Below are 15,255 nucleotides of genomic sequence, written 5' to 3' on the forward strand. Positions count from 1 at the left end.
CCACATCAAAATTACAAATAAAACATGAACAATCATCAACCAGAACTGTCACAAATTGAGTTTAATGGATGTCTGACAATTACAGAATTAAAGAAACCACATCCATTGAGACAGAGCCAACAAGCTGATACCATATCTGAGACTCCATCAACCTGGCTAACACTGTTTGACCCATATTGGAGATCCCCAGAGACTCCGCCCCACAGAATGGTATCATTTGAAGCAGAAAATTTTCATTTTGATTATGTCTAACATATCTTATCTTTTGTCACATTTGCTTTTGTTGTTTTATCTAAGATTGTGAAACCCAGAGCCATGAAGATTCACTACTATATTTCATTCTAAGAGTTTTATAATTTTAGTTCTTACATTAACACTTATTGTTACCATTGTACAGAGTTCTTGGGAACTCCCGAAATGGAAACCAAGAGAGTCCACCACAAAAGAGTATTCAAGCAAGAGGTTTATTAAAAAGCTCATGGGGCCTTCCAGTCAAGATGGAGGAGTAGGTAAACATGGCTCACCTCCTCTCACAATCACATCAAAATTACAACTAAACTATAGAACAACCATCAGTCAGAACAGTCAGGAATTGAGTTGAATGAAAGTCTACAACTACAGAATTAAACCACATCCATCCAGACTGGTAGGAGGGGTGGAGATATGAAATAAGCTGGTCCCACACCTATGTGTGGTGGATAAAAATTCAGGAGGGATATCTCAGAAGTGAGGAGTCCCAGCCCAACATGAGGCCCCCCAGCCCAGGATTCCAATGACGGGAAGATAAGTTCCCATAATTCTGGCTGCAAAAACTAGTGGGAATTGAGTTGGAAGAAACTTCTGGAGTTCAAAGCAGTTCCTCTTGAAGGACCCACACATGGACTAACTCAGACTCATTCCCTCTGAGCTCCAGCACCAGGGTAGCAGCTTGGAAGGCACCAGTGGCATACATGGAAGAAATTAAGTGTCTGGCATCAGGGTGAGAGCAAGGGGACAGCTTTCTCCCAGACAGAAAGGGAGACTGAGGCCATTGTCTTTTTTCTAAACCCTCCCCTCACAGAGCCACAGAGCTGGCAGGTGGTTGCCATATCTGAGACTTTCTCAACCTGGCCAACACTGTTTGTCTGACCCTGGAGATTCCAATGAGGCTCCATCCCACCCACCTTATGGGCCCACCCAAGCTGTTAACAGAAGACTTCTTATATGAATGGCTGGTCTTGGCTCATACTTCACTATTTCCTAAATCCTCTCAAACAAGCAACAGCCAGCTTCACTGAGCCCCCAGTCCCCATACCTCTTATGAAGAGTCTCTGGCACAGCACTAGCAGCAGCCAGGCTAGATTCAGAGCTTTGCTTTGCCTGGGAACCTCCAGGCCAAGCACAAGTAGCAGCCATCTGCAGATTGCTTTATAGCTCATGTAGGGTGGCCCTGGGCAGATACAGGTTCAGGCTGACTTTGGTCTGCACCACCCGGGAAACCCCAGGGCCAGTGCACCCAGTGGACAGCTATAGGACATGCTGGAACACCATCACCCTGCCCCTGCACAGCTGATTATCCAAGGAAGGTGGAGGTTGGGGGTCAGTGGCCATAGCCGGTTCTTGCAGCTGACTGGCTTCGGTAAATCCCTCCCATTGACCTGACAACAGTAATCAAGGCTCAACTACAAGAGGAGGGTGTACTCAGCTCACACAGAGGGTGCATCTCGAGTACCCAGCCTGGGTGACACGGGAGGCTGTGCCACTGGACCCTATGGGACACCTACTATATAAGGCCACACTACCAAGGCAGGAAGTCATAGCAGCTAGCAGCTCTACCTAATATATAGAAACAAACACAGGGAGGCTGCCAAATTGAGGAGACAAAGAAACATGGCCCAAATGAAAGAACAGATCAAAACTCCAGAAAAAGAACTAAACAAAAGAGATCAGCAATCTATTAGATGCAGAGTTCAAAACACTGGTTATAAGGATTCCCAGAGAAGTGATTGAGTACGGCCACAAAATAAAGAAAGAAGGGAAGGTTATACAAAATGAAATAAAGAAAAATATACAGGGAACCAACAGTGATGGTAAGGAAGCTGGCATTCAACTAAACAATTTGGAACAAAAGGAAGAAATAAACATTCACCTGGAACAAAAAGAAGAAACAAGAATTGAAAAAAATGAGGAGAGGATTAGGAACTTCTGGGACAACTTTAAAGGTACCAATATCCAAATCATACGGGTTCCAGAAGGTGAAGAGGGAGAGCAAGAAATTGAAAACTTATTTGAAAAAATAATGAAAGAAAACTTCCCAAATTTGGCTAAGGAAATAGACATACAATTCCAGGAAGCACAGAGAATCCCAAACAAGCTAGACCCAAGGTGACCACACCAAGACATCATAATTAAAATGCCAAAGGCCAAAGAAAAGAGAGAATTTTAAAAGCAGCAAGAGAAAAGAAGAGAGTTACCTGCAAAGGAGTTCCCATAAGACTATCAACTGATTTCTGAAAAGAAACTTTGCAGGCAAGAAGGGACTGACAAGTATTCAAAGTGATGAAAAGCAAGGAGCTACAACCAAGATTACTCTATCCAGCAAAGCTATCATTTAGAATGGAGGGGCAGATAAAGTGCTTTCCAGACAAGGTAAAACTAAAGGAGTTTATCATCATCAAGCCCTTATTATATGAAATGTTAAGGGGACTTATTTAAGGAAAAGAAGATCAAAACTATGAGCATTAAAATGACAACAAACTCACAACTATCAACAACTGAATCTAAAAATAAAAACAAAAGCAAACAAAGCAAACGACCAGGACAGGAACAGAATCATAGGTATAGGGATCATTTGGAGGTTATCAGTTGGGAGGGAGAACAGGGAGAAAGGGGGAAATGAAGCAGAGATCAAGAAGAATAACTGGTAGGAACAAAATAGATAGAAGGATGGTGTTAAGAATAGTATAGGAAAGAGTGAAGCCAAAGAACTTAACCTGCATGATCCATGGACATGAACTAAGGGGGGAGGGATTGCTGGAGAGAAAGGGGGTACTAGCCAGAGGGAGGTAAAGGGAAAAATATTGGGACAACTGTAACACATTAATCAATAAAATATACTTAAATTTTCCCCCCTCTAAGCTCTGCTTTAGCTGCATCACATAAATTTTGGTGTGTAGAATTTTCATTTTCTTTCATCTCAAATTAATGTGCAATTTCTTTTGTTCTCTTTTTTGACTCATTGGTTATTAAGGAGTGTATTTTTTATTTCCCACATATTTGTGAAATCCCCAAATGTTCTTATGTTAATGATTTATAATTGCATGCTATTTGGGTTGTAGAACATATTTTGTATTATTTCAATGTTTTTAAATATTTTGTTATTTATTTTATGACTTGACGTAAATACTTGGAAAAGGAGAACAAACTAAACCAAAGCAAACAGAAGGAAGGAAATAATAAAGATTAGAGTGGAAATAAACTTAATATAGGAGAAAAATGGTGATAGCCAAAAGGTGTTTTTTTAAAAAGACCAACGAAATCGACAAACTGTTAGCACACTCACTTAAAAAAAAGCAAGAAGATTCTCATTACTAAAATCAGGAACAAAAGTGAGGACATCACTACTGAACATACAGAAATAAAGAGAGATTATAAGGGAATACTATAAACAACTACATGTTAATAAGTTAGCTACCTTAGAAGAAATGGACATTTTCTGAAAAGACATACTGTACTGAAACTAATTCAAGAGGAATGTGATAATTGGAATAGACCTATATTAAGTAAAAACATTGAAATAGTAATCAAAAAGCCTCAAAAATAAAATCCCAGGCCCAGACAGCTTTGCTGGTTCATTCTACCAGACTTAAAGAAAAATAATCACGAAACCTTTAATATTCTTCCAAAAATAGAAGAGAGAAGACTTCTTAATGCATTCTATGGTGTGAGCATTACCCTGATATAAAATCAGATAAAAACATTTCAAAACCCCTATGGAGTAATTTCCTTATGGATATAAACACAGAATTTCTCTACAAAACATTACCAAAATAATCTAGCATCATATATAAAGGATACCATTATCAAGTGGAATTCACTCCAGGAATGCAAGTCTGGTTCAAACCATAAAATGCTATATCGACACAGTAAAGGAAAAACACATGATCATCTCACTAGACACAGAAAAAGCATTTGACAAAATAGGAAATTTCTTGACCTGTTCAGTATATACCCAAATATAACTATAGCTTACATTGTACTTCATGGTTAAAGATTTAATGCTTTTCTCTTAAGATCAGAAACAAAACATGAATGCTTAATCCCCATACTATGATTTAATATTTTTACTAAAGGTCTAGCTAAGGCAATTAGGAACAAAAAAGAAATGAAAGCCATCTAGATTGGAAGGAAGAAGTAATTCTATCTCTGTTCATAGATAATATGAACTTCTATATAATATTTTTAATGTATCCATACCAAAAAACATTTTGTTTTGTTTTTTAATTGGTGAATTTTAAAAAATATTCTATTTTTAGAGAAGGGGAAGGGAGGGAGAAAGAGAGGGAGACAAACATCAATGTGTGGTTGCCTCTCACATGCCTCCAACTGGGGACCTGTCCCACAACCCAGGTATGTGTCCTGACTGGGAATTGAACTGCTGACCTTCTGGTTAGCAGGCTAGCACTGAATCCACTGAGCTACATCAGCCAGGGAGGTTTTTAAAACTAATAAATGTATTCAGAGAGGTTATAGAATACAATATCACTATACAAAATGAGTTATATTTCTATACAATAGCAACGAACTAATTATATCTGAAAATGAAAATTAATAAAGCGATTCAATTTTCAACAGAATAAAAAAGGAATAAAACATGAGAATAAATATAACCAAAAAAAGCGCAAGATGTGTACACTGAAAAAACAAACAAACATTGTTTAAGGTAATTAAAGAAGACATAAATAAATGCAAATATATCGGGGTCCCCCTAGGAAAGTATTGAGACTTGGAGCCCCACGCAGGCCAGGCGAAGGAAACAAAGCCTTTAAGACCTGACCGGAAAACCGAGAAAAGCTGGGTGCATATGTGCCTCGATGCTATAGCCAGTGGGGCCTGGTGGGAATTGGGCCAGGGGAAAAATGCTTTATGTCCTTTGAAGCTTGCCCTCTTCTTTTACCTCTCTTGATTTCTTTATCGTACCAGCAGCATGGGTTTTAACTTTAACTCAAAATGAAATTACCTTTCCTATTTTACAGCCATCTGAAGTCTTTGTGTTCAACACACCCTGACCTGAGGGAGATCTCAACATTCCTTCAATTATTATCCTGGAACAGTATCTGTTTTCTGTAACCCGCACTGTTTAACATGGGTTCATGAGCTTTATGTGCATGCTATATGCCCATAACAGAGAAGGAAAACTCTGACTCCAAAAAACCTCCGCTGCCTTGCGGCATACCTCTTCAGGGGAAAGGCTAAGGGAGTAAACCCCGACAGAAAATCCGGAGCCGGAGTCCCTAAGGCGGTTCGACGTTGTAGTCAACACCGGCAACTCCTGCGGCGCACCTGAAGCCAAGCTGTATTGACTCCGTCTTTCCCTTGGACCCTTCAGCTGCGAAGAGAGGGGGGGTCTGCTGCATGGGCAACAGCAGACCCTCCATATCACCCTGCCCAGGCTCTGTAGCTTCAGCTTCACTGGAGAGGACACTCCAGCGTCATCGCAAGATGTCGATTCAACGCGGGAGGAGACAGATACCGTGTCACTCCCGAGTCGGACTGCACAGCCATTCTCGGCGGTGCAGATAGACTCTTAAGAAGCTACACCATCGTCTCTCGAGACGGACGGCTGCCGACGACGATATGCCCTTAAGCTTACTGCACTCAATAAAAGACCTTGGAGGAAGGCAACTGAGGCATTTGTCTCTCAGACATTTGCTGGCCTTCTCTCCCCTAGCACAAACTGCCTGGGAAGTCTTCATTTCATCTGCGACACCAGGGGATCTCTGAGGGTTGTGGGTCCCCAATACAACGACATGCTGTGTTCTTGGATTGGAAGACTTAATTTGTTAAACTGGCAATACTTCCCAAACTGACCTGCAGATTCTTGGCAATCCCTATCAAACGTACATATGACATCTTTTCACAACTTGACAAGCTGATACCAAAATTCATATGGATATCCAAAGTAACCCATAATAGCCAAAATGATCAAGAAGAAATAGAAAGTTGGAGGCCTTACAGTTCTCTATTACCAAATTTATTACAAAGCTACAGTAATCAAGCAGTGTGGTACTTGCATAAGGATAGACATTAGATCAATAAAACTGAGAGTCTAGAACTAAACCCTCACATTATGGTCAGTGCATTTTCAACAAATATACCAAGACAGTTCAATGGGGAAAGAATCGTTTTTCAAGAAATGGTGTTAGGTCAACTGGATATCTACATGTAAAAGAATTAATTTAGACCCTTATTCACATGATATAAAAACTCAAACGTTTAAGAGCTAAGCCTATAAAACTTTTAGAAGTAAACATAGTAATAAATATTTGTTACCATAGGTTAGGCAATGGTTTCTTGGAGATTACACAAAAAGCACAGTCAATGAAAGATAAAACAGATTAGTTGAACTTAATCAAAATGAAAAAGAAATTGTGCTTCAAAGGACAGGATCCAGGAAGTTAAAAGGCAATCCACAGAATGGGAGAAAATATTTTCAAATCATATATATGATAAGCGCTTGTATTCAGAATTTATACTGGTCTCTTATGAGTCAACAATAAAAAAGCAAATACCATAATGCTAATTCTAAAATGTGTAAATGTTTTAGGTTTTTGTTTGTTTGTTAAAATTTTTTTATTTATTGATTTCAGAGAGGGAAGGAGGGTGAGAGAGAAACATTGATTTTTTTTTGTTCCACCTATCTATGCATTCATTGGTTGATTCCTGTATTTGTGCCCTGACTAGGGATCAAACCTACAACCTCGGCACATTTGGACAATGCTCCAACCAACTGAGCTACCTGGCTAGGGTTGGGCAAATGTTTTGAAGAGATATTTATCTAAATAAGATATACAAATGGTCACTATACCCAAGAAAATATATTCAATATCATTACCTATTATGGAAATGCAAATTACATCTCAATGAGATATCACTGCTTATTCACTGGGATAGATTTCTTAAAAGACAGGAAAGAACAAGTCCTGGTGAGATTATGAAGAAATTGGAACCTCATACATTGTTGGTGGGAATATGAAATGGTGCAGCCCCTTTTAAAAACATTTAGCAATTCCTCAGAATGTTAAACTTAGAGTTACCACATGATGCATCAATTCTACTCATAGGTATGTACACTCCAAATAATTGAAACATGTTCAAACAATAACTTTTACATAGATGTTCATAGCAGCTTTATTCACAATAGCAAAAAATGAAAACCCAAATTTTCATCAACTGACGAACAGATAAATAAATGTGATATACCATTTAATGGAATGTTATTAGGCAGAAAAAAGGAAAGGAGTACCAATACATGGTGCAGTGTGGGTGAAACTTCAAAACATTATGTTGAATGAAAGAAGCTAGTCACAAAAGATCACACATTGTGTGATTCAGTTTATTGGCAGAAATGTCCACAATAGCCACATCCATAGAGGCAGAAGGTAGATTAGTGGTTGCCAGAAACTGGGTGGGGGAAGGGTGGTGATGGAGAGGACTATGTAGTTTTTGCTAATGTACAGGTTTCTTTGGGGGATGACGAGGATATTCTAAAATTATGTGGTGGTAATGGTTGTACAACTCTGTGAATATGCTAAATACAACTGAACTGTACACTTTAAAGGGCCAAATTTCATGGCATCTGAATTATATCTCAATAAAACTGCTCTCTTAAAAAGATACTTATTTCCATTTAAAGGCAAAACAGTCTCTCTGTGGTGGAAGAAGTCCACTGTAATCAACCTTTTCCAAGTGAGTGGCTGGTAATGCCTAGAAGTGGTGCCATGCTAGGAGCTCAGCATTGGCCTCTGCTGTTGGCAGGGAAGTAAATATTGTTGAGCTTTTGCATAGCTCTATTCCTCCTTCCATGTCCACTTTGTACATGGATGGGCTTATTGAGAAAACATTGGGATTGCTGGGAAGAAAGGCTGAATGATACCTGCAGAGATGGTCATTTTTTCCTCCCAGTTATTCAGAGTTTCCTTTGTATTAGATGCCCCCAGTGGGTACAATCACTATCTGAATAGGTATGGGCTATTTAGAGGAGAATGTGTCCTGGTAGCCTTTAAATCTGAAGATCCTCCCATTGAATGAATGGGATTAGTTCCATTATAAAAGAAACCCCAGAGAGCTCCCTTGCCCCCTCTGCCATGTAAAAATATCTTTTTATGACCCAGGAATCAGTCCTCACCAGACCCCGAATTTGCAGGCACCTTAATTTTTGACTTCCCTGATTCCATAACTGTGAGCAATAAATGTATATTGTTTCAGCCATGCAGTCTGTGGTGTTTCTGTTGTAGCAGCCTGTATTAAAACAATGTCCAATTGTTCCAGCATCATTTGTTGAAAAGTCCACCTTTCTATGAATTATCCTGGGACATTTTAAAAAATGAATTGACTATATACATGTGGGCTTGTTTCTAGACTGTTTTATTTCATTGATCTATATGTCTATCCTTATGCCAGTACTACAAAGTCTTGATTACTGTAGCCTAATAGTTAAGTCTTGAAATCAAACAATGAGTCCTCTAACTTTGTTCTTCATTTTCAAAATGTTTTGGTTATTCTATGCCCTTTGCTTTTCCCTTTAACTTTTAGAATACTGTTTTGCTGGGGTTTCTATTGGGACAGCATTGAATTTATAGATCAAATTTGGAGAGAATTATATTAACACTATTAAATCCATAAAGGGTGTATCTCTCTAAATTCATGACTCCTGATTCAATCATAATTTATTAAGTAAATGTGTTAACTACAATGTAAGGAATATCAGAATGAATAAAAAGTCTGTTTTGAGAAAGGAACATACTGGTAGATTAAATTAAAATGCCTCCCACTGACAGTTTTTAGTATGTTCAAGAGCAGTATACCCGTTTCAGTTGGAATTGGTTTGGAATGGGAAGGGATATTTTCACCTTGAAACTCAGTTGTGTAACCCTCTGTGATTATGTGTGAACAAGTTCCTTGCTTTTGTATAGCAAGCCAGTCAGAAATTTTAGAGAGTAAACTCACACTAAAAATGGCATGTAAATTTAGGGTGGGACATCCGGCCAAGATGGATGTGTGGGCAGAAATGTTCCATCTCCCTCCACAACTAAGAAGGAATACAACTACCTCAAACTAGAAACAACCAGAAGTTCCAGAAAATCAAACTGCATGGAAGATATAAAGAAGAAATACTCATCCAGACAGGCAGCAGAGGTGGAACCGGGGTGGAAAGGATGCAGTGTGGTGGCGGAAGCAGCGGTGGCAATGGCAGACTGGCAGAAAGGGCAGTCACACACTTTAAAAAGTCAGGAGGGACACTGGGGGAGTGTACCCAGCTCCTCACTGGACCTCGCAGCCCACCTTCCCAGCACCAGGGAAAATCAAGCCTCATTGCTTCTGACTGTGCAGACCAGTGGGGGTTGGGTTGGAGGCAGAAACTGCTAGTCTCAGCAGAGTCTGGTTGTTTAAAGGGCCCCCAGGGTCCTAGGATGTCCGCAGACCCAACCACTCTGGGAATGATGGCCCAGGCAACAGCTAGAGAGGCACCAGTCAGGTGTGGAAGGGGAGAGGTGCCTGGAAAGGGGCGAGTGCTGAGCAGGTGGCATTGTTCCTTCTTGGACCCCTCCCCCACATACAGAGCCACAATATGGTGAAACAGGTCACCCTGTACTGACCAATCCCTAAGGCTCCACCCCTTACAACATAACAGGAGCGACAGCTTTACCTGGGATGTGGAGGCAAACAAACACAGGAGCCTGTCAGAATGAGGAGACAGAGAAGTGTGGCCCAAAAGGGGAAATGGATCAAGGTTCCAGTGGGAGAACAAAGCAATGAGGAGATAGACAACCTAACAGATGCAGAATTCAAAACATTGGTGATAAAGATGCTCACAGGCTTGACAGATATGCTTGAGTATGGCAAACACATAACAGAAGAAGTGAAGGCTATGCTAAGTGAAATGAAGGAAAATCCACACAAAATTTTGCGAAGGAGATAGACATACAGGTCCAGGAAGCACGGAGGTTCCCGGGTGAGCTTGACCCAGAGGGGACCACACCAGGGCACATCATGATTGAGATGCCAAAGGTGAAAGATAAAGAGAGAGTCCTGGGGGCTGCAAGAGAGAGGTGGAGAGTTGCCTACGGGGGGTTGCCTATAGGACTATCATCTGATTTCTCAGAGGATACTTTGCAGGCAGGCAGAGAAGGAAAACTCTCAGAGAAGGAAAACTCTGATTCCAAAAAACCTCCGCTGCCTTGCGGCATACCTCTTCTGGGGAAAGGCTAAGGGAGTAAACCCCGACAGAAAATCCGGAGCCGGAGTCCCTAAGGCGGTTTGACATTGTAGTCAACACCGGCAACTCCTGCGGCGCACCTGAAGCCAAGCTGTATTGACTCCGTCTTTCCCTTGGATCCTTCAGCTGCGAAGAGAGGGGGGGTCTGCTGCATGGGCAACAGCAGACCCTCCATATCACCCTGCCCAGGCTCTGTAGCTTCGTCGCAAGATGTCGATTCAACACGGGAGGAGACAGATACCGTGTCACTCCCGAGTGGGACTGCACAGCCATTCTCGGCGGTGCAGATAGACTCTTAAGAAGCTACACCATCGTCTCTCGAGACGGACGGCTGCCGACGATGACGACTTTGCAGGCAGGAAGGGACTGGCTAGCAGTATTCAAGGTGATGAAAGGCAACTTGCAACCAAGATTACTCTATCCAGCAAAGCTATCATTTGGAATGGAAGGGCAGATGAAGTGCTTCCCAGACAAGGTGAAGCTAAAGAAGTTCATTATCACCAAGCTGTTATATGAAATGTCAAAGGGACTTATTTAAGAAAAAGATCAAAACTATGAACACAAAAATGACAAGAAACTCACAACTATCAACAACTGAATCTAAAAAATAAAAACAAAATCCAACTAAGCAAACCAGAATAGGAACAGAATCATAGTTATGGGGCTCATTTGGAGGGTTATCAGCTGGGAGGGAGGAGGGGGAGAAATGGGGATATGGTGCAGGGACTAAGAAACATAATCGGTTGGTACAAAACAGACAGAAGTTGAGAATAGTGTAGGAAAGCGTGAAGCCAAAGAACTTATATGCACGACCCATGGACATGAACTAAGGAGAGTGGGATTTCTGGAGGGAAGGGGGCTACTGGGCAGAGGGGAACAAAGGGGAAAAAATTGAAACTACTGTAACAACATAATCATAAAATATACTTAAAAAATGGTACGTAAATTTAGATATGGTTTCCCTGGGGTACTGCAGTGTTTGTTCAAATTACCATTCATTACCTGGTCCATAGATTACTGTCAGGACACAGCCCTCAAATATCTGAGTTTTATGAAGAGGAAAGAAACTATAAGCAAGCATAAAATGAACTAAAAATATTAATGACTACTTTGCTAAGAACTATGTAATACAGTGGGGCCCAAGTAGCCCTGGGGCAGTACAACTTTGGTGGGTACAACTCTGAGGTTGGGAGATGGGCTTTATCCACACTCCTGTAGGAGTCAAATGGAGGCTTTGGCCCTTTGAACGCTATAGGGAATCAGAGGCCCTTTGTCACCATGAGGAATCCATCATATCAATGGCTGTCAACAGAGAGTACAGGGCACAGCAGAGCAGGAGCTCCTGGTGGATATGACAGTATCCAGAGAGGGTGATACCTCTTCTTAACTACTTAGACTTGTTCCTGAGCACATGTTAGACCCACCTTCAGCTCTCCCATGAGTGTCTGAAAGGGTCCAGGATCCTACTACCACAAAGGAGCTAGCCCAACATAGCTCACATATTCAGTACCTTACATGATCCACTCAACAGTCTGTGAGGCCAATTCAAAAGAACCTATGCACCCCTATGTTCATAGCAGCACTATTTACAATAGCCAAATGAGGAAACAGCCTAAGTGCCCATTGTAGATGGGTGGATCAAAAACCTGTGGTACATTTACACAGTGGAATACTATGTAGCAGAAAGAAGGAACTCCTACCATTTGCGACAACATGAATGGAACTGGAATTATGCTTAGTAAAATAAGCCAGGCAAGGAAAAACAAATACCATATGTTATCACCTAATACAGGAAACTAATGAACAACACAAACAAATGAGCAAAACTGAACCAGAGGCATGTAAACAAGGAACAGACTGACAGTGACCAGTGGGTATGGTGGAGGGGGGGGGAAGAAGGGGAAGGGTTTAGTCAAAGAACTAGTATAAATGACCCACGGACACGGACAACAGGGTGGGGATTGACTGTGGGAAAAGGGGTGGGCAGAGTGGGGGAAGCAATGGGGGAAAAAGTGGGACAACTGTAATAGAAAAACAAATAAATAAACAGTCTGTGAGGCAAGTTTTATTCCCATTTCACATATGTCGAGACTGACCCTTACAGTATTGGATCTGTTGTCATAACCACCAGGTTGATTTCTCTAGCTATGACCCCTAGAAATAATGTGTTCTACTTATCATTTTACATTCTGACAAGAAGTTTAAGTATTTTCCTTGCCCTCATAAGTCCACTGAACATTTCAATTGCTTACTGTGTATTGGTATTATGGATTTCTTTTTTATTATGACAAACATAATTCATATCCTTTAGGGAAAAGTAGAGATTAATGAGCAAAGCAAAAGGGTGACAGATGGGGCCATAGGACAGTAGAGGATCCAGGAGAAGAGACATTAGTGCCTCCTGACATGGTTACAACTAGGCGATGACATAGGGATGGCCATGCCCGCAGAGGAATGGCATGGAGGTACCCAACCATAAGGTGGACTCATTTTTGAGTACAGGCAAGACCTCTTTTTGACTACAATGCAGGAAAAACCATCACCTGCTTTTTAGTGTACACATTTTCAGTTTCTCTGTGCACAAACTCATAATGCAAAGATATTCACATTTCTACAAAACTGAGCTAACACTGCATATGTGGTTCTGAAAACTTTTTTCTTTATTGTTTTCCAAAGTACCATGAACATTTTTTCCATGTACATGGGAGAAAATGCCTTACTGAGACCAAGAGCACTATATAGTTGGATCAAAAGGCTGCTGGTAACAAGGGTGACACCTAAAGTGAAGTATTAGCTTAAGGTTAGAGTAGAGCACATCGCCTGGCAAATGCCCACCAGGAAAGCAGGGTTGGAATAGTCTCATCAAAGAAATCAGAATTGATGTCCAAGGGCATTAAAGGTAGGGGATATCATGTAAGCCCCTCTGGCCTCTGCGTCTTCCCTTCACTCCCCTGACACCCCGTTGGCCCCTTGGGACTAATGGATCCTGTACATCTCTTTGCATCCAATGAAAATCACTTTTCTATTTTTTTCCTTGGCTCTTCCTGAGCCCTTGACATATTTCCACATTCTCTCATCAGTTCCTCACTGCGTTTCCCGTAAGTCCTCCTGATAATCCTTGGGAGAATCATCCGCCCCCTGTTTTTCGCTTTGCTTTCTGGGGCACATAATCTTCAGCTGGGCGCTTTTCACCAGCCTGTCTGTGTGTGGCTGGCTCTCTGGCTTGGCCTGGAGTTCTGGCTTGCCCTCACCGTATGCTTTTCCCTCACCTTCAGACTTGCCCTGCTTTTCTTGTTTCCCCTCATCATGTGGCTGTCCCGCGTCCCGGCGCTTCCCCTCCTGCCTTGACTTCCCCTCCACTTCTGGCTTTTCTTTCTCATCTGAGTTTTCTTCAGCTTCTGTATCTACTTCATCTTCTGGTTTTCCCCCATTTTCCAGCTTTCCTTCATTTTCATTGTGGAGTTTTTCCATGTTGAGATGTCTCCTCTTTTGCCTATTCTAGGGGGCAGGGTGGAGTTGGGTGGGGGAACGAGAGAAAGAAGAGAAGAGACAAGGGAGACTGAGGGCTGGGGTGGAATGCAGGCTCATATAGTACTGGTATCTGGCCACTGGTCAGGGTTCCCCTGATATGGCCTTCTGCCACACTTTCCTCCACTGTTCTTCCCACACCCATGGGCGAACCATTTCTCTTGGCAGGCCCTGCCATCTTCTGTACCAACCTTCAGGGTGGCAGGGGATGTGTATGATATGTGGAGGTAGGATGGGCAGTGGAGCCCTAAAATTCTGCCCAACCTGCGCCATCCACCATCACCCCCAGTGCCCCTTCCAGTTTTCATTGACCTGCAGGGATTCTGGATGGGTTCTTCCTTTTCTAGCCTTGCAGAGCAATGCAGTCAGACATGCAGACCTGCATATAGTCAGGAGATAGGGGCAGTAACTGCATGCTAAGTGGACTGATGTCCCTTTACTGAATTGGAGGCTCCACACCCAGCGTTACCATCCCCTACCTGCCCTGCACCCCATTTGCCATATGGATTTTCAGGCCTCTGACACCAGCCCAGAGCACTCCAAACTGAGCCTCTTTGTCCTCCATCCCTACAGTCAATTGGCCCTAAACTCGTGGAGGTCAGTATTTCCACACAGGTGCAGTGTTAAGGTAGGTTATTTCCAGAATATTCCTACATTTCACTGTTGCAAACTGTTTCAAAAATTGATGGGGAGCCCTAGCCGGTGTGGCTCTGTTGGCTGGAGCATCTTCCTGTAAACTGAAAGTTGGGTTCAATTAGGTCAGGGCATATGCCTAGGTTGCAGGTTGCCCGAAGGTTGCGGTGCACACAGGAGGCAACGGATGTTTCTCTCTCCCTCCCTTCCCCTCTCTCTCAAATCAATAAGCATTTGCTCAAGTGAGGATTATTTTTAAAAGGATGGAGGTTGGCGGAGGTGGGGTGTTGAGGGGGTGGAGGGGCCTATGATAGGCTCCTCCCTCACCATCTGCCAGGCCAACGCTGTGTCCCCCTTCTCCATCACCCCAGGCCTCCTTTGCCCTGCCCCAGCCCCCAGAGCCTCCTCGAATCCACCTCTGCCCTTGCCCAAGCTGCAGGCAGCGCCCACCTCCACACTGACCTGCAGGGCTAGGCCAGGCCTGTGCCTCCTCCAGCTTGTGGGAACCCGCTCACCCCTCAACCGCTGCCCGGGCAGCTCAGGGAGCTGGAACAGCAGGGGCAACTGGAGTGGACAATGCTGGCACCTGATAGGGGGTGGAGTGGGCGTGGGGACTG

General features: G+C 42.5%; 2 protein-coding genes across 2 annotated transcripts in view; both read right to left on the bottom strand.

Moving 5' to 3' along the window:
• The window catches only part of TCEAL1 (transcription elongation factor A like 1), a 57,363-nt gene that overhangs the window by 31,362 nt on the left and 10,746 nt on the right, over positions 1-15,255 (bottom strand). The gene's annotated exons all lie outside the window — the stretch shown is intronic.
• Positions 13,360-15,223, bottom strand: TCEAL3 (transcription elongation factor A like 3). The gene is given in 7 exon segments (XM_090264802.1): positions 13,360-13,453; positions 13,455-13,497; positions 13,499-13,570; positions 13,572-13,616; positions 13,618-13,676; positions 13,679-13,975; positions 15,101-15,223. Coding segments are annotated over 6 exon segments (522 nt in total). The 5' UTR covers positions 13,949-13,975; positions 15,101-15,223; the 3' UTR covers positions 13,360-13,420.

Source organism: Furipterus horrens, unplaced genomic scaffold (genome assembly GCF_987537825.1).
Source record: "Furipterus horrens unplaced genomic scaffold, mFurHor1.1.pri manual_scaffold_17, whole genome shotgun sequence".
Classification (NCBI taxonomy): Eukaryota; Metazoa; Chordata; class Mammalia; order Chiroptera; family Furipteridae; genus Furipterus; species Furipterus horrens.